The 18053-nt window shown below is 34.3% G+C and overlaps 3 protein-coding genes across 6 annotated transcripts; 2 read left to right on the forward strand and 1 right to left on the reverse strand.

Moving 5' to 3' along the window:
• Nucleotides 1–1531: 1531 nt before the first annotated feature.
• Nucleotides 1532–3650, forward strand: LOC131000401 (nifU-like protein 1, chloroplastic). The gene is made up of 3 exons (XM_057926288.1): nt 1532–1975; nt 3054–3190; nt 3277–3650. Exons 1-3 carry the CDS (start codon nt 1651–1653, stop codon nt 3463–3465), a joined length of 651 nt encoding a protein of 216 aa, XP_057782271.1. The 5' UTR covers nt 1532–1650; the 3' UTR covers nt 3466–3650.
• Nucleotides 3651–3669: 19 nt separating this feature from the next.
• On the reverse strand, nt 3670–8434 carry LOC131000400 (SWR1-complex protein 4). 4 transcript variants are annotated; one of them, XM_057926287.1, is made up of 17 exons: nt 8041–8434; nt 7867–7956; nt 7710–7775; nt 7567–7626; nt 7401–7457; nt 6840–6969; nt 6630–6697; nt 6380–6472; nt 6220–6267; nt 5871–6032; nt 5555–5665; nt 5050–5145; nt 4455–4529; nt 4304–4364; nt 4174–4208; nt 4011–4069; nt 3670–3905 (listed from the first exon to the last, which is right to left on the reverse strand). In XM_057926287.1, the coding sequence occupies exons 1-17, from the start codon at nt 8149–8151 to the stop codon at nt 3896–3898; spliced, it is 1332 nt and encodes a 443-aa protein (XP_057782270.1). In that variant the 5' UTR covers nt 8152–8434; the 3' UTR covers nt 3670–3895. The 4 variants fall into 4 exon arrangements, with proteins under 4 accessions (XP_057782270.1, XP_057782267.1, XP_057782268.1 ...); XM_057926284.1 differs by having other exon boundaries at nt 6380–6520; nt 8041–8408; XM_057926285.1 differs by having other exon boundaries at nt 3670–4069.
• Nucleotides 8435–10753: 2319 nt separating this feature from the next.
• LOC131000402 (uncharacterized) lies at nt 10754–11858 on the forward strand. Its single transcript, XM_057926289.1, has 2 exons — nt 10754–11095; nt 11223–11858. The coding sequence occupies exons 1-2, from the start codon at nt 10769–10771 to the stop codon at nt 11226–11228; spliced, it is 333 nt and encodes a 110-aa protein (XP_057782272.1). The 5' UTR covers nt 10754–10768; the 3' UTR covers nt 11229–11858.
• Nucleotides 11859–18053: the final 6195 nt, after the last annotated feature.

The following is an 18053-nucleotide window of genomic DNA, read 5'->3' on the forward strand; positions in this document are numbered from 1 at the left end:
AAAAATAAAAAATATTTTTCCGTGCATTGCACGGGATGCAAATGGTAGTTACTACTAAATGGCTATCAAATTAAGATTATTACAAAAAGGTTTTCTTATGCGCAACAATATCTAATACTACAAGATTAATTTATGAAAGCATGATCTCAAAAATTAAACAAATCATAATTGCGCAAAAAAGAACTACAATTGCGCAAAAAAAAAAAAATATGACAATTGCGCAATATTAATTTATGAATACAAGATTAATTTATTTTTTGTGCAAAAAATAAATAAATCACAATTGCACAAGAAATATACACATTAATCACAATTGCGCAAATATGTCAAACTCCCATCAGATTTCTTATTATTATAACAATGCACAAAAAAAGTAAATATTGCGCAAAAATTGAGCAAACTCCCATCGGATTTCTTATTAATAATAAATCACAATTGCGTAAAAAGAAAAATTCAGCAGATTTCTTCTGCATATAATACAATAATGCGGCAAATCTAACTCTCATCAACTATACGCACGAACAATAATTTTGCGCCTAAATGTTGCGCATATATAACGTCTATGCGGAAAAAATTATCCCGTTAAATAAAGGAACATTGTGCAGTACACGAAATTCCAAATGATATTTCAGACACCCAATCATTAACGTCCGTGAATGACACGAAATACAGCTTTATCCTGCCAAAGAAATATTAAAAAATAGAATGGATATGGGGTGTAGCAAAAATAAAAAATAGATATTTGATAAATATACTTTTGAAAAGATGGGTAGTTTAGAATTCCTCCCTCTAAAAAATCTATGTAATATAAAAGAGGAGTTTTTCTCTCCATCTTTTCCCTCTATTTTTCTCTCTTGTCTCACCAATTTTTTTACTTTTATTTTACTCTTGTCTCCTACTAATTTTCTCTCTTTATCTCTCCTCTTTTCATTTATTAATTCTTTTCTAAAAATAGTATTTGACCCTTGAAAAAAAAAGTCACACTTAAATTTAAGTTCGTGACAAGATTTTTAATATGGTATAAAAATAATCAGAAGTAAATTTAAAATGAATAAGTTGTGAAAGAAATTAAAATTTAAAATATTTTATTTTCTCTCTCTTTATTATTTTTTATAACTTTTTATTTATGCCTATGTATGAAAATATTTATTTATTTATTAAAACCTATTTTATATTATTTATATTTTAATTATATTTAATATTTATATTTATTTATTTAAATATGCCGTTCAATTTCGATATTCGATGATTCATCGTGCATCGCACGAATTGACGTTTTAGTATTTATAATAACTTAGAAAGGGCTGACATTTTTATAACATTTTAAAAATCATGCCAAATTACGAAATAAGTGATTTTTTCATGCATTACTTGTTTTTCTTTTTTTAGGGAGAATTACTTGTCAATTAATCTTATGTTAATCGGTTTTGTTGAAATTAATTGTTTTACCGATTGTTTTTGTTGAAATAAATTGTTTTATCAAGTGAGTTGTATTTTACCGCTAGAAAAACAAAATGAGGTTTTTTCTTTAAAAATGAAAACGAAAAAGAAAATGAGTGGACAGAAAATGTTGGGTCCACCGGCTTCTTAGACTTCATACAAATCGAGAATTTTCTCTAATCGACTCACGGAGCTTCGCCCAAAACGACTATGGCATCCATGGCGACGGCGACGGCGACGGCGAGGACAACCTTCACGACTGCAGCACTAATCTCGTCACCTAAATCTTCGAAGATCGAATCTATCGGATTTCAATCAATCCAACCGCTCAATATCAGGCGGTTGAAACAAAATCACCGGGGTTTTAATGTTGTAAAAGCATCGGCGTCTGGACTGTACTCCGCCGAGCATCTCGAGCTCACTGCGGAAAACGTAGACAAGGTTCTCGACAACGTCCGGCCGTACTTGATCACCGACGGCGGGAACGTCGATGTCGTGTCGGTTGAGAACGGCGTCGTCTCGCTCAAGCTCCAAGGTAAGCCTATTTTTGTGGTACTAATTTCCCCTGTTGTGAGGCAGCTTCGAGCAACTGTTTTTTGGTTTGGGAAGAATTCTGTTCTGGTGATGCTTAGAGATGAATGAATAATTAGAAAATTATGCGCGAGTTAGTAAACCAATTGATTTCGTGAAACCGAGATTAGGGATTCAATTCGATTGATTTTGCTGTGATTGGAGTCTCCACGCCCACTTTGTTGTGGCACTAGTAGCGTGCAGTAGCACTTAGAACACACAAATATTTTGATGTTTTTTGTGGCTATAGTCTATAGATGATCTTGTTGGCAATGAAGAGAAATGCTGTAAATCATAGAGAAATATCATTTAACGATTCATGAAATTGCCTTGATAAATATAATCCTCTTCAACTCGCTCAAAACTACACTAGTGAATTTCAGAATATATAACTTCTGCCTAACATCTATATGAACTATGTGCAAACGAACTATCAACGAGTAGATACTTTCACCAGGTGTAACGCGTAAAGAAATGATCTCTGACTAAGTGTGATGTGATGAATGTTCAAAACTTGCTAAAACATTCCTAGGTAGTTACATAGGTTAAGGTTATATTGCTTGTTGATGCATGTTGAAATGTCTTATCTTCCAAGATTAAGTTATATAGCCTCATGAACAGCTATTTTGTTATTCTATCACCTAGTTATTTGTTTTCACGATTAAGGGGTATTGGAAGAAGCATATTTCCATGTATAGTTGCAGTAAAACCGAGTGTGGTTTATCGGATAATAGGAGCATTGTCAAAGCTGTCTAGCTTAACAACCATCATGAAAATGGTAATTGAAAGAGTAGTCAAGGAAAAAATTGGCCATGAAATCAAGGATATATGTAATGTGTATGGTGAGCAGATCACCGAAACAATATATTGCTATATGTTATATTTCATGAACGGTTGCCTTGTTATTCAATCATTTAGTTACCAATTTTCACGACAAGGGTTGTTTGAAGAAGCGCATTTCCATGTCTAGTTGAAGCAAGCTATTAACTTTTCCCCAGCAACTATGAACTGAGTATATGCAATTGTGCTTTCTCGGCTGACAGGAGCATGCGAAAGCTGTCCTAGTTCAACAACAACCATGAAAATGGGGATTGAAAGAGTTCTAAAGGAAAAATTTGGAGATGAAATCAAGGATATATGTCAAGTATATGATGAACAGGTCACTGAAACTACAGTTGAGGTGAGGTCATGACATCTACAATGTCGTTTTTGTTCACTGAAGTGTATGCGTAGATTGTAATGTCATATGTATGCTTGCATCTACAGGCAGTGAACAACCATCTAGAGATATTAAGACCAGCCATAAAAAACTACGGTGGCAGTGTAGAAGTGTTGTCTGTCGTAGGCGGAGACTGTGTTGTGAGGTACATCGGGCCTGACTCTATCGGATCGGGGATCAAAGCAGCCATCAAGGAGAGATTCCCTGATATTGCCAATGTCCAACTCACCAACTAGCTATTCGGCCGAGGAATGAATTTTGAGTATAATGCTTTCTAAATTTTACTCAAATTCATATGTTACTAATGCTAGTTCGTTTCGCAGATGCAAATACGTTTTGTATATAGCAATAATTGACATAAATTTGCAGCTCGATGTACAAAAGGAATTATGTAAATTGATTTTTTGTTTTCTTTGTTTCACTAGACAGCATACATGCAATAAACAAGAAGCATACAAGCAAATTATCTTTGAGCAAATGGGGTGTACAAATGGATGAGTAATATTTACATTGTTAATAACTTAGGTCAATTAGTGGCACAGTTAGAAAAACATTCTCAAACCAAAAATAGTTGACATCATCTTGCCCCCCATCTGCAAAGTATGGTATCTCCTCTTCTTACCAACTATCAAAAGCTCATACATATATCTCCTCTGAGGAAGTCTACTAGTGTTGTCTGCAAATTTGGCGGCAAATAAGCCATTAATGGAAAATGCTTCAGGGCCTATATATATGTATATATATTCATGTGTATATATTTTACGAATCTGAAGCATTATACTTTCGTGGCCGTTTGGACTGAGCAGGCGAAGATGGAGCATCCGATGATCTTCCGGGTCCCTTCACAAAACCACCAAAAATAATTGCAACCACGTGCTTTAGATGTTGATACAGATTGATCTACAAAAATGAGAAATTAAATAACATGGTATAATGGAGCATACCTTGCGTTTCTGTTCCTTTTTGACGAATCTTTCCCCTAAAAACAGATGCAAGAATGTAATGTTAGAACCAAATAACATGCAAATGCTCAAATACGGGTAAGCAATAGATTACTAGTGGAAAGGGTATTACCACCAATCTGCAATGATTCAGGTGTGAATGTTCGATCAAGATCTGCAGCTCGCTGTGATTGCTGGTGCAAGAACCAATGTTTTATACAACAAGGAGGAGCAAGATTTATGGGATAAAAGAGAAATTTTGTTTAGTAAACCACATTGCCTACCTTGGGAGGTGTACCAGGAGTTTCAGTATATGAACCGTCACGAAATGATGGACCCTCTGCCTCCTTGTATTGCAACTAATAATCAATGGTCAAAATCAAAAGATGTGGAAAATTGAAATATAGGTAAGCCCTATATGATAACACTCGTTTCAACGTAATCAAGAAAAAAGTTGCACTTCAGATGATTCGTAAGAGGCAAATATAGAATACATGAAAGAGAATGCAAGTGCAGAGAGAATATATGAAGACGAATACATTTGACCTTCTTAAAGATCATTGAATAATTCGTGCGCTTAAAGTTATTCAGATTGAGAAGCACATATCGAACATACAAAATTACAGCAAAGAGCTAAAAGAATGTGAATTATAAGTGGCGATTATCACTCAACAAAACAAACGATTTATAGTTCTCAGAAATCAAAACAATTAACTTTTTCCGCTTCCCAAAACATGTGAACCTGGCAGATTACAAGTCAATGATCGAAATGAATATATCATATAAGTCGTAGTTAATATTACCAAGACAATGACAAGTTTAGGCAGCTAAACTTAAATTTCAAATGTAAAAGGTGATGTAGCAGAGCACAATAGAAACCTGTTTCTGAAGATTTAATAGAGTCAATATCTCCTTTCTTAGTTCAAGATGCTCAGAACACACAGCCTTTGTGGGAACCTTTGGTTTCAAATTCACCTGTCAAACGCGAGCAGCTGCTTCATCAATCCTTTCACAAAAGAATTATTAACGTATTATCTCAAAGTCTAGAGTGTTCACACAATCCCAGTACAAATTACAGAAATCAATTAGACACCCACTTTCCAAGTCAATATGCTGCATTTAAAAGAAAAATACAGCATATGCCAATATCTTGCATGCATTTCTTCTCTAATAACTATTCCTTCTAGTTTCTATTAATAGCCTGGACTTGGAGAATAAAGATCATTGTTCAATACAAAATTTCAAAAGTCTGATGGTAACGATGAGACGATGGGATAGAGAAGAAAATGCCAAACTACCAAAACTTCTGAATACTGTTTATGCAACGAACAACATGATTTTTTTTTTTTTTGGGGGGGGGGAGGCTAAGGAGCAGGAAACAAACCCCAAGATCTTGTAAGGTCTGCTCCACCCGCTTGATGGTCCGAAGTCCTGCTGACGAACTTACAGCTTGCACCATTTGATCAAGTGCATATGTTCGCAGATATACACGTAGCTGCATATTTTTCCAAATCAGGATTAGTAACAGTAAATTATCATGGAAGCATGGCATGCAAAAAGCAAAGAGAGAAAGCATAACATATGCAAAAATAGATACAGAGGTAAACCCCGTGAAATAAGGATGCAAGAGGTAGCCTAATTGGAAGCACGAGGCAATCTAGTGAGCTAGGAACTTAGTATCAGAACTTATTTCAGCATACCATGCGAAGAGAAGCCACAGCTGCAGCAGTTTCCGATACAGGATTTGTGGAAGGAAACTGAGAGTTTGTGGAAGGAGCCGCGGTGTCAGCAGTCATGCCAGCCTTGTCAGCATTAACTAGTCCACTCTCTGATAAGGTAGGCACTGGTGGCTCCTGAGAAGCCTAAAACCGAACAAGAAGACCAGAACCGAAAATACTCATTCAATAACGAAAGAAGGGAGGGAGGAGTATAAACCTAGCAAATTAAATATGCACAAGTAGCTTTCAACACGTGCTCCCGCAAAAATTAGACATAATAGAATAAATGAAGTGCCTTCCAGGAAGTATGGAACGTATGCACTATGCAGACCTTTATAGCTTTCCGAGCCTCAGTTATTCTTTTGGCATGAGCAACAACCTGGAAAGTATAAGTTGGGAGAATAATTAAGATAACAAAATAAAAAGAGGTGAAGATTATCTCGAACATTATCTGCTAACATCAACAGAAGGTCTAATTGAACTACTCAGACCTCAACATCCTTTCGCTCTTGCTGCTTCGTATGAGATAGCAGTAAATTCAATGCACGCTTGCGGTCAGTGTCTTGAGAAGCATTGTAAGGTTCCTTCATCATTGGACAACGTTCAGATGGTGAGGAGAATGAGTCATATTTCTGATCAAAATTAAAAATGGGACACTCCCCCTATTATAAAAACCACAAACAAGCAGCCAGATAACGCATCCAAGAATGCAATATTAGAGGGTAAGCAGTTTTATCAAACCTTAACAAGTGGATGTCCTGAGACATCACCAGGAGATGGGGCCCTAGCAGTCAGGATGGCACGAGATACTACCCAAAAACAGAAAACAAGATCAATGAATAATAGAAATTAATGAAATAATCTTCTTAGTGTGAATCATTCAAATAGCATAAGTTGCTGAGTCATGGCATGTCATATGCACACAGTAATCTGAGACAAACATAGCCATACCACTATAATAACGATCTTTAAGTTCCTCAACGGTTTTCGACGATGGAAACCTATCAGCTATCACGACAAAGCGGAGATCAAACCGCTCACATAGATCAAACAATTGATCTGTCTCTTCCTTTGTCCATGCCTAAAGGAAGGAAAGAAAAATATGAGCCTGAGACTGGCGGCATAGGAAATCTGTACAAGCTCAACATAAGAGCAACCTGAGCAAATATAAGAAGGAATCATGTCCTCTGAGTCCTCAGAATTATTGATAGGATTACAACAGTCAAATAATACCAGTCTATCTGGCATATACATTAGAGATTTAACTTTGTTATGGAACACATGATCATTTTGCTTCTACGAGTCAGTATAGCAACTTATGGACTAAAAAATCCAAGTCCAATTAAGAATCATTGCCGTATGATATTAAGACAACCTAGATATACTCAATTAGAGTCTGATCCCAAACCTAAGGTGATCAACATAAAGTCTACATAAAAAATCAAGTTCTTAATTTGATATGTATGATAAAAGGAAGACTAACTATTGAAAACCCAACTCCGGATTACTTACATGATCAGTCAAATGCTTCTCATACTCCTCGTCAGTATACTTGATCACATCAACAGACTGCATTACATAGATTAGCAATTCAACTACAACCATTTATAAAAAAGAAGACTAATCCTGAAAAATCGCAAGTATTCTGGGATATATTTGAAATAATAATTTAGCTTACTTTGTTATACTTGGCAAATGAATAATCGCCAGTTGGCGGAACACTATTTACCACTCGAACCTACAAATATAAAAGCTCAAGTACTTGTCGAACTTGCATGAGCACAAATAGACTAGTAACTGAATAAATTCCCCAAAACATACCCAATGGTAAAGCTGCAAATTGTCTTTCCGGGCAGAATTTGAAAATGGGAGCCATTGCCAAGTAATCTGCAGACACAGTTCTATACTTTAACTAATATCACTCACAAGAAGCTAAAAAAACACTATCACTCACAATAAACTAATTACACACGCGAACCTTCTCATTTTCGGATTGCACTTTTCGCTTCAAGTGATTAACATCAATGGCGGGCATCAGAGGTGCCAACCCCCCTGTAAGGGCATAAACCTACATCATACAAATCAGCTTACTAAAACGCAAAGTAATTTCATGAAAACCAAAGGAAATCACAAAAATTAGGCTTCTTAAAACCTCGCGCGAAATGCCATCAGGTTTCCTCTGAGATTCTTTAGGAGGCTTCGACTTCTTCTCCTGCATACTCGGTGCATTCTTCGGCAATCCTAATATATCCTTCGCGTCCATCTGTAGAACTACGGTTCTTTCCCCCCAAAAAAACGATATGAGATTCTTACAACAAAATGGATACCACCCGCAATTAGATTATTAATGATCGAAATCCGTGACGTAGTAGTATATGAATGGATAAATTGGGCAACAAAGGGTGATTCGAGGTCCAATTATCTGAAATTACGATAAAATTAGGGCTTCGAATAAGGGGAATTAGGGTTTTTCGAGCGCGAAGGTTGGGAGGGGATCAAACGGATTTAATTTCGATTTGGATTAATTCGAACCGTTTATCTTATCCGTACCCGGTAGGGGTGGTAAAACGGTTCCGACGGTTTTAACCGTAATCGAATCGGAAAAATCGATTTTCGGTTAATCGATAATCGGTTTTTATCGATTCGGTTCGGTTATCGGTTAGTGATGAACACACTAACCAGTTAACCGATTTAACCGATCGGTTAACCGGTTAAACCAATTAATCGGTTTATTTTATATTAAATTAATTAATTTATATTTTAATATTTTAATTTAAATAATATATTAATATTTCAATTATCTATAAAAAAAATTTGTTCTAAATTATCACAATTTATGAATTATGAATTCGTGTAGTGGATAAGACCTTATTCTTTCTTTCAAATGTCAAGAGTTCAAATCCTATTGCACACATTCTACAAATTTGAATTTTTTTAAATAAAAAACCGATTAATTCGGTTAACCAGTTAACCGATTAACTGAATTAACCGGTTAAATTCGGACAAATTGAGAAATCGTGGATTAATCAGTTAACCGGTCCAATAATCGGTTCAGTTACTGATTAGGAAAATGGCCCTTAACCGGTTCGGTTACCAGCCCTAGTACTCGGTGTTAGATCCGACCTGATTATTGGAATGTTATTTGGGCCAAACAAGTATTGATTGGAGCATTAAAAAACAATAGTATTTTCTATACATATAGATAATTTATACAGACTGCGGTGGGAGCCCAATGGTTATTGGGCCTCTTCTTTTGTTTCGGATATATACTTATGCAAGCCCTATTTGTGTTGAATAAGTTTAACAATTGCTATTTCTTGTGCTGAATAATTATATCTTCAGTTGTGCATCTCCTGATTACTATGGATATGGGTTCATGGACTGTTCGACTCTCCCCCTCTATTTTTATAACTTATTTTATTGTTTATTGTTGGGGGATTGACACACGAAAAATGTACCTCTCTTTTTCTCCCATCTGAACAGTTGTTAATTGTCCGCACTAAGCCCATGTTTGCTTGCATTTTTTAAGATTGAAAAGAGATTCAATTAATTAAATTCATTACTTGCTTTTTGATTTAGATAATGAGTTAATCATTATTCTTATTTGAGGATAACTCAATCGCTCAATTTGTTACCCTTTAAAATAGAAAAGAAACAAAAAGAAAGAGAATTTCTTACTAGTGATTTTTTTTTTATTGTTGAACCAAACACACAATAAGAGTAAAAAAAATGATGCAACATGCTCGACCAATAAAATGTAGGAAGAATTGGACTCTATGACTATATGTGTAGTTTTCAAGGGATATCCAAGCAGTGCCAACTTTTTTCTATGAACAATGAAGTTTATGGTTCAATTAAGTACAAAACTATATTTGTAATGGAACATATGGGTTTATAGTAGTTGGCTTCTATTCGACTTACTATAAGTTATTTATAGATGTATGTATGGTCGGTTTCAAAAAAAAAAATCAATTATATGTATGGTTTAAAGCACGCCTATATATGACAAAAATCAACTAATCTTCATCATAAATTACATGAATATAATTAACGAGTAACTTCAAATACTCAAATGTGAAATAAAACTAATTAAAACTGCGTCATTTTCCCATTGTCATTTCAGAACAAGCTTACAAAGGAAGAAGACAACGTTCATTCTTTGAGAATCTTTGTCACCAAAATTCAGCAGCTAGTTCATGTCTCGAACCGAAGTGGATTAATTTTCCAATCGATAAAAATCAAATTAAACAAAAAACAAATCATCAATTATTGCAACATTGGTACAAATGCACAAATTAAACAATAGGGGGTGCACGTTCGAGTGTGCAATCTGGTCCCCCAATTTAATAACAAGCATAATCCACTCTTATGTCACACAATATATAAAAGCTAGAAGCGTGATTAATTTCTTAAATCATTGGATTAGACCAAAGGCCTTCGCCTAATGCTCCACCTGGCAGTCGATTAGTGAGTGTATCAGAGAATTAATAATACTCCATAATTATAGTTATTTTTATTATCATTTGAATCGCCGATGGGTGTGGAAATTCTTTGTTTGACACTTGCCGGCCGGCAGTTATTGACTTCTAATCCCTTAATTTATGGAACATAAATATTTTTACTCAATTAGTAGGAGTATTATTTAAATTTGGGTTAATAGCCAAAAATACACGAAGTTTGCCCGAATTTGCAAATTGCACATGACCTTCAAAATTGGCCTCAGAATACATGACCTTCTGATTTTATCGTGATTTGCACACGGCGAGAATTCCGGCTATAATTAAGTTTGACCGGCAACGACGTGGCAATACGCGTGGCATTTTTAATGCTGTGGCAATACGCGTGGCATAAAAATTAAAAACAATGTAATTTTTTTATACATGTGGCATAAGAGAGAGAGAGAAAGAGGATTTTCGGAGGCGGGCGTCTTCCTCTTCTTCTCCAGCATCTGGCGCCGGTGTGGAGAGAAGGCAGGCGACGCCCTCGCCGGAGAAACAGAGGTGGCGGCGGTGCCAGATCTGGAAAATGGGTGGAGGCAGCGAAGCAGCTGTGTTGTCCGCCAAGGTGATAGCAGCGGCACCCGTTGCTGCCAGTCGAAGAAAGAAGGAGACCGCGCCGGGCTGGAGGAGACGACGTCGGGCGCAGCGGCGGCGATGGCTGGAGCAGCGGCCGCGCCGAGCTGGAGGACCACTGCTAATTTGAAGTCTGTAAGTTTTTGCACGACAGAGATGTTTTATGTGTGCATTTTCTCTCTCTAGGTTTTAGCGGTGGTTTTTTGCTGTGTGAGTGCGGAGATTTTGTTCCTCTGTGAGAAAATTTGGAGTGCGCTGCCAGATTTGAAAAATGGGTGGAGGCAGCGAAGCGGCTGTGTTGGAAGAAGGAGTGCGCCAGATCGAAGGAAGAAGGACTTCCCGCTGGGCTGGAGGAGACGACATCGGGCGCAGCGACGGCGATGGCTGGCTGCTCGCCGGAGCAGGGGGAGCGGCGTCGGATGGCCGTCTGGCCGAGAGGGTGAGAGGGGCCTGAGAGAGGGAAAGAGGTCGAGGGTCAGAGAGAGGGAGTCTGGGAGAGAGAGAAGGCGCCGGGCGGCGCCACCGTTAGCCGTCTGAAATTATGGCGAGGTGGGCTGATTTGTGCAGCAGTAATGGGGTCGCCGGGTGTAGGCGACCACCGCGCCGATCTCTTCTGTTCACATTCTTTCTTTCTTTTTTAATTTTTTTTTTAAAGTTTGACAAAAACGACGTCGTTTTAAATGCCCGGCGGGAAGTCCACGTCTGCAATTTCCGGCTGCCACATCAACTACGCTCACGCAGATGGTCAACGCGGGTGCAATTTGCGTTTAAATTAAAAGTTCATGTATTTTGGGGCTATTTTTGAAGCTCGTGTGCAATTTGCAAATTTCGTGAAAGTTCGTGTATTTTCTGGCTATTAACCCTTTAAATTTAATGTTCAAATAACTTTTTTGTTTTTGTTTCTAAATCTTAACGACGTTGAAAAATCCTGCACTAGTTGATAGTATTATTCTTATTTAAAGATTGAAAGTTGAATCATCCAGGTTACATGCATCTCAAGGTTGTCGCCCACTTAAAGAGTCCTTTTCATGGTAAAAAAATGTATATTAAGAAAGTGAACAAATTTAATAATAATAATAATAATAAGTTTCGGATTCTAATGTTACGTACTAACACTTTCATTCATCTCGTCTGCGTCGACTTCATATTTCTCACTCCTCAATCATCAATCATTTTAGGATAAAAAATAGTTTAAAAAAAAAAATCTGCAAATTAAGTATTTTGATTGGTTTGAAAAATCAACTGAAATCGATCAATTTTGTATCGGTTTTTCAGCTAGAGTTAATTTTTCAGTTGGAATCGATTGATTCAGATTCAAGATTCTCAATTCAATTCAATGTAATTATTAGTTTCAAAATTTAGTCATCAAAGATCGAATCAAACTGATGCACCCAAATAAATAAAAAATGTGTAATGAAGATAAAGAAATTTTATAGGGGCGACATTCGGCCGACCACCCTTGATAAAGGTATGAATGATTAAACCAGAAAGTGCGACTAACCTCGAAATTGGTAGAACTGTTTGGAATTAATTAAGGCAGTAGTTAATTTAATAATGCTATGGAATTAATTAAGGCAGTAGTTAATTTTAATAATGCTACATAAATATAACTAAAGTCGTGCTAGGGTCAAAATTGTTAGCCGTTTGGATTCTGAAATTGCCGCCAAATCGGGGGCACCCAAACAACTTCTCACATGTTTGCAGCTTTTGCAATTTCGAGACTTTTATGTGGGCGGCTAATATTTAATCATGTTAATTAACCTTCTACGGAAATTAACGATTCATTAATCTTTTAATGAGAGTGGGAGTGAGAAACTGATCTTAGTTTTCTTAAACTTACTTTTCTTGCAAAGTAGTAAATGGTGCGGGCAGGGGTGGATCCAGGATTTGAGGTTAGGGGGGCTAAATTTATTGATGTACGACGTCTAAAGACATTTACAAGGGGGTTCGGGGGCGGGAGCCTCCGAAACAATTTTTTTTAGCATTCCGTACACTTCATTTTCATGTATTTTTTAACAATCAATTAATATAATAGATAATTATTTGCAATTTAATTAATTCAACATCAAGTAGACTGAAAGTATACAAAAACATATTTTTATGCATTCTTTTGAAAAAATACATTTCATTTTCTAAACAAATAAACTAACTTTCATTGTTAAATAATTAGTAATTTTACTTTTAACTTTAGAATTGATTTAAATTCAACATTAAAAATTAAATAAGAAAAAAATTAGGATAAAAATAACATAAATGTAACAAATCAATGTACAATGTCAAATAATTAATATGGATAATTGGATATACTATAAATAATGTATTATATTTTTTCTTCTATTTCTTATTTATATACATATATATAGATATATAAAATAAAATATACATCTATATTTAAAACTAAATTTTTTTGAAAAAAAAAAAACTCAAAAATTGGGAGGGGGCTTCAGCCCCCCTGAATCCGCCACTGGGTGCGGGACACATGAACGTAAATTTATCTGAATTATCAAATATTCAAATCATATAACTGATATTTATTTGAATTAATCGTATATTACAAACAATTTATTCATATGTTTTTTTGAGGGAAATTTATTCATATATTTATATTAACTTGTTTGTATTTATTATTGTTTCAGCCTTTAGATCATCAAAATTTCTGGTTAATTTATATCATTGTTGAATGAATTCTTGGTCCTGAGTTTAATCCCTAATTTATATTTTAAGAATTGTTTTTATTTTATCCTTCATATATATATATATATATATATATATATATATATATATATATATATATATATATATATATATATATATATATATATACAGGGGCGGAGCCAGACTTTCGCTCCAGGGGGGTCCATTTGTTTTTATAAATAAAAATAATAAATAAATTAAAATAAATTAGAAATAAATAATACTAACACAATTATAAATATCTTTTAAATTACAAAAATACATTTCGTTCATACTAAACAACTTCAAAAAATGAAGATGGATAAAACTTGGGATTTTGGCAAATAAAATCATGAACTATTTCGAATTTAACAATTTTAACTTGAATTTTTAAATGTGGCGAATTAATCGGCATCTTTTCAATTTTTCCAAGTTCGTCCCTCGCAATTTTTTATGATCATCAGATTGTTGACTTGGAATTTTTGTGGATTAATTATCCACATAATATTCATGTTACGAAAATAGTTTGCAATAAAATTACTAAATATTGAAAATTATGGTGCAAATACATGATACATCCCTTACTTATTTAAAGAAATTTTTAATTAAAACTAAACTACATCGTTTAGACCTCACGAAAATTGTATGAAGATAAATTTATATATATTTTTTATTTTTAATACTAAAATTATGAAAATATACCTACTATTTTTTAAAATCCCAGGGGGGCCTAGTGACCCCCTGCCCCACCCCTAGCTCCGCCCCTATATATATATATATATATATATATATATATATATATATATATATATGTATATTGAAGATTATGCTATTACAATTTTTTTTATTAATGATCAATAATGACTCCCCATTATTTTTAGTGTTGATTCAAAACCATGACATTTTGATTGAAGGAAAAGTGTATTATCCATTGAACTTATTTCTTTGTCATACTATTGATTAATTTGAAGGCAAACATTTTAAATATGTAGCATCTTCATGCCTTGGGCAACAGAAAAAGACTATTACTTAGGTTTTCTAATTAATTGAAGACATATAAAACTAAAGCATAGATCGAGTTTAGGGGGCTTCGACCCACTCTTCGCATTTGATGAGGATGATATTTGATATCAAGGGACTTTAGGTTTGATTGATAAAGAACTCATATCTAAATTAAGAACAAAACGAGACTAATGGAGAATAATGATCACACAGATCTGAATTTACTATTATATGACGAGACGTGGCTCGGAGATAAAGATAGCAAAGAACAAAGACGAAACCACTACTCATATATAAAAATAATATAAAAACAATAGAGCTGAACGGCTTTCACAAAGCGACAAATCAGTTTGTTATGGTTTCAACACGCGGCGTTAATTCACAATATACACTTCCCGAATATGCTAACAAATTAAATTTAGAAGGAGATCTTAATTGACGTGCCATGTCACCCGCTCAAACTGAACACGTGAAGACCAAATACCCCTCAGATTAAAGAAACGCATAGTTGATAGGGCGAAATTATCCCTTCAGACGCTGAGCGAAAAAAAGACTATTTTACCCTTCATTATGTAATCTCTATTAATAGTGCATCATTTCCTTTGTAAAGAACGCTCTTCCATCCTTTTTTTTTTTCTTGACAAAAACGCCAAGTATTTGAGTTCTAATTCATAACTCCGGTGCTTTAGCTTATTTCAATTTGAATTCATTCACGTTTTCACCATAATCTTCCACTCTTGGCATTGATCACGAATGGCTGGTCGAGGGGTCACTCAGGATCAAGGCAAGCTTAATTACTTTCTATTCCTCTTCCACACAATAATAAAAGACATTTCAAAAATAAAATAAAAAACGCATCAATTGACAAGTTGATTATCTTTCAATAGTCTTCACACGAAAATAAATAATTTCTCCTTGACCAACACATGTGAAGAGGTAATAATTTTCAGCTTATGCGTAGATTTCTATGAGTATTACTATAGATAATTAATTAATGATTAAATGCGGGCGTTGAGTTCCTCGTGTGAACAAGATAAAAACGTCTGAATTTGGGCTAATATATATGTACGTCGAGATCAAGAATTAAAATAGGTAAGAAAAAGTCAAAACATTCACATATAATACGCGTTTTATGTCTGAACAGATTTATTACACAAATTAATTAATTAATACGTAATAAAGTTGTGATGGAAAATAATAAAAATAAGCGGTAAAAATAAGGCGACAGGCGGCCACTGCAATTAAAACATCTGCGCCACATTTTCACCTAATATTTGCCGCCCTTTTTTTTTTCCACTTCGTTCGGACATCATTTTCGTTTTTATTTATTTTTTCTAGTTCATTTTTCTTAAAAACATCAAACAAATTAATCTATATCTGCTGATTTTATTTTAATATTAATCTCATCATGTCTTGTTGATTTCAGTTGCAAATTTGTTCTCGTCGAGAAAGGTATTAACCTATCTGTCAAACCGCTTTCCAGTTAGTAGGCTGTCTCTCTGTCTTTGTAGTTGGTCAAACTAAGAGAGTATCAACATTCTTCTCTCTTTTCAACCGCTAATATATAAAATATAAAAAAAAAAAATGTGGGCCATCATCTCATGTTAATACTGAGTTACTACTATTTAAATCTAAACAGGTGCTTGATATAGTAGTAATACTTTTTTTTTTGATCAAGCAAAGAATTCATTGAGACAAGCGGTACCAGGGGTACCAGAACGTTTACATAGTTCGCATAATTAAATTATCATCACTCCACAAGGAGAAATCCATTTCCTTATCTAAAACACCAAAAATTCTATTCCAACACCAAGTTCTAGCTTTGATTTCCAAAATGAAATCTTTAACTCCCCAATCTTTTCCTTCGAATTTCTTCTCGTTCCGCTTCTTCCATAAAATCCAGCTGCATCCCACCCAAATCATCTTAAGGAGATTTCTAACCTTCTTTTCTTTGCTTAATATAGTAATACGTACTATACTTTATCTGTCTGAATAAGTGTTACTAGTATATTTTAAAAATGACTTTACCTATATATGAATAATTGTCATATTTTCATAATTTTATGCAAAAATAATACTCCATTCGTCCCACGAATCTTGACACGTATTCCTTTTTGGGTCATTCTACGAATCTTAACACATTTTCAAATAAAGTAATTATAATTAATCCAAAAATAAGGGGTCTTAATTACATTCTCTCTCCTATTTTATCACTCACTAATCTACAGCTTCTTAATTTCCGTACCGAAACCAAACGTGTCAAGATTTGTGGGACGGAGGGAGTAATCAAGGAACTAAATATAATTCACTTCTATTGATCACTTTTTCAATAACGTACACATTCTCATTCATATTCTCCATAATAGTCACAATTTTTCATTTCATTTGGTATGCATTTGTTGAATATTGATAGGGACACTAGCAGCTTGTTTTGGGGTGGGGGTGCATTTATTTTTTTGTTGGTATATTTCATAATTTATAAAAAAATTGCAGACTTCAAATTTGGGTGGGTCCAAATTTAAATATAGATTGTATTTAATGTAAATTAAAAATATGTTATCTGATATGATTTCTATTTAGATATTGACTTGTCTTATTATATACTCCTTTCATCCCACGAATCTTGACACGTTCGGTTTCGGAACATGAATTAAGGAGTTGTAGATTAGTGTTTTAAGTGTGTTAGGTAATAAAGTATAAAAGTGATAAAGTAGGAGAAAGAATATAATAAAATGATAAAAGTAGGAGATCAGAGAATGTAATAAAGTGATAAAGTAAGAGAAAAAATGCAATATTTTTAGATTAATTATTACCTTATTTAAAAATGTGTCAAGATTCGTGGGACGGTCCAAAAAAGAATGCATGCGGATGGTGTTTTACATAACTCTCCTTTCATAATTATGTTGACGTTTGATTATTTTTAAATTTAAATCCGGACACATAAAATAATCTCACACAAAATTCCACCATAAAATGTTGTGTTCGAGCGAGCTCACGAGATATTACAAAGATGAATTTAACTTATATCGGATGATTGCATAGGGATGAGTTTATACTCATCATGAAAAATAACATTGCTATGTCAGAATTTAATTAAAACGAATATCATATAGCACACTTTTGAATTCGGATATATATCCAGTCAAGATATCATTAAATATATATTATGTTCAATTAAATTGCATGCAATAATATAAATATATACTCCCTCCGTCCACGAAATAACTCCCAGTTGGGGGTTCGGCACGGAGACTAAGAAAGCTGAAAAAGGTGATGAGTGGTGTAAAGACTAAAAGGATAGTGTTGTAGTATGTTATACTTTACTAATCTTTAACTAGCAATTGAGAATAATATAAAAAACAAACAAAAAAAATAATAAAAAATGAAATTTAATGATAATATAATATAAAAATTACTT

The sequence above is a fragment of the Salvia miltiorrhiza genome, chromosome 8, assembly GCF_028751815.1.
Source record: "Salvia miltiorrhiza cultivar Shanhuang (shh) chromosome 8, IMPLAD_Smil_shh, whole genome shotgun sequence".
NCBI classification, from domain to species: domain Eukaryota; kingdom Viridiplantae; phylum Streptophyta; class Magnoliopsida; order Lamiales; family Lamiaceae; genus Salvia; species Salvia miltiorrhiza.

Bases quoted from the DNA above. Each gene is read 5' to 3' on its own strand.
- LOC131000401 (XM_057926288.1), top strand. From the start codon at position 1,651: ATGGCATCCATGGCGACGGCGACGGCGACGGCGAGGACAACCTTCACG. The intron at 1,976-3,053 runs GTAAGCCTATTT...CTCGGCTGACAG, and splicing joins CGTCTCGCTCAAGCTCCAAG to GAGCATGCGAAAGCTGTCCT. The intron at 3,191-3,276 runs GTGAGGTCATGA...TTGCATCTACAG, and splicing joins TCACTGAAACTACAGTTGAG to GCAGTGAACAACCATCTAGA.
- LOC131000400 (XM_057926283.1), bottom strand. From the start codon at position 8,151: ATGGACGCGAAGGATATATTAGGATTGCCGAAGAATGCACCGAGTATG. The intron at 4,209-4,303 runs GTAATACCCTTT...ATCTGTTTTTAG, and splicing joins TGAATCATTGCAGATTGGTG to GGGAAAGATTCGTCAAAAAG. The intron at 4,070-4,173 runs GTATGCTCCATT...GGTTTTGTGAAG, and splicing joins AAAAGGAACAGAAACGCAAG to GGACCCGGAAGATCATCGGA.
- LOC131000402 (XM_057926289.1), top strand. From the start codon at position 10,769: ATGTGGCATAAGAGAGAGAGAGAAAGAGGATTTTCGGAGGCGGGCGTC.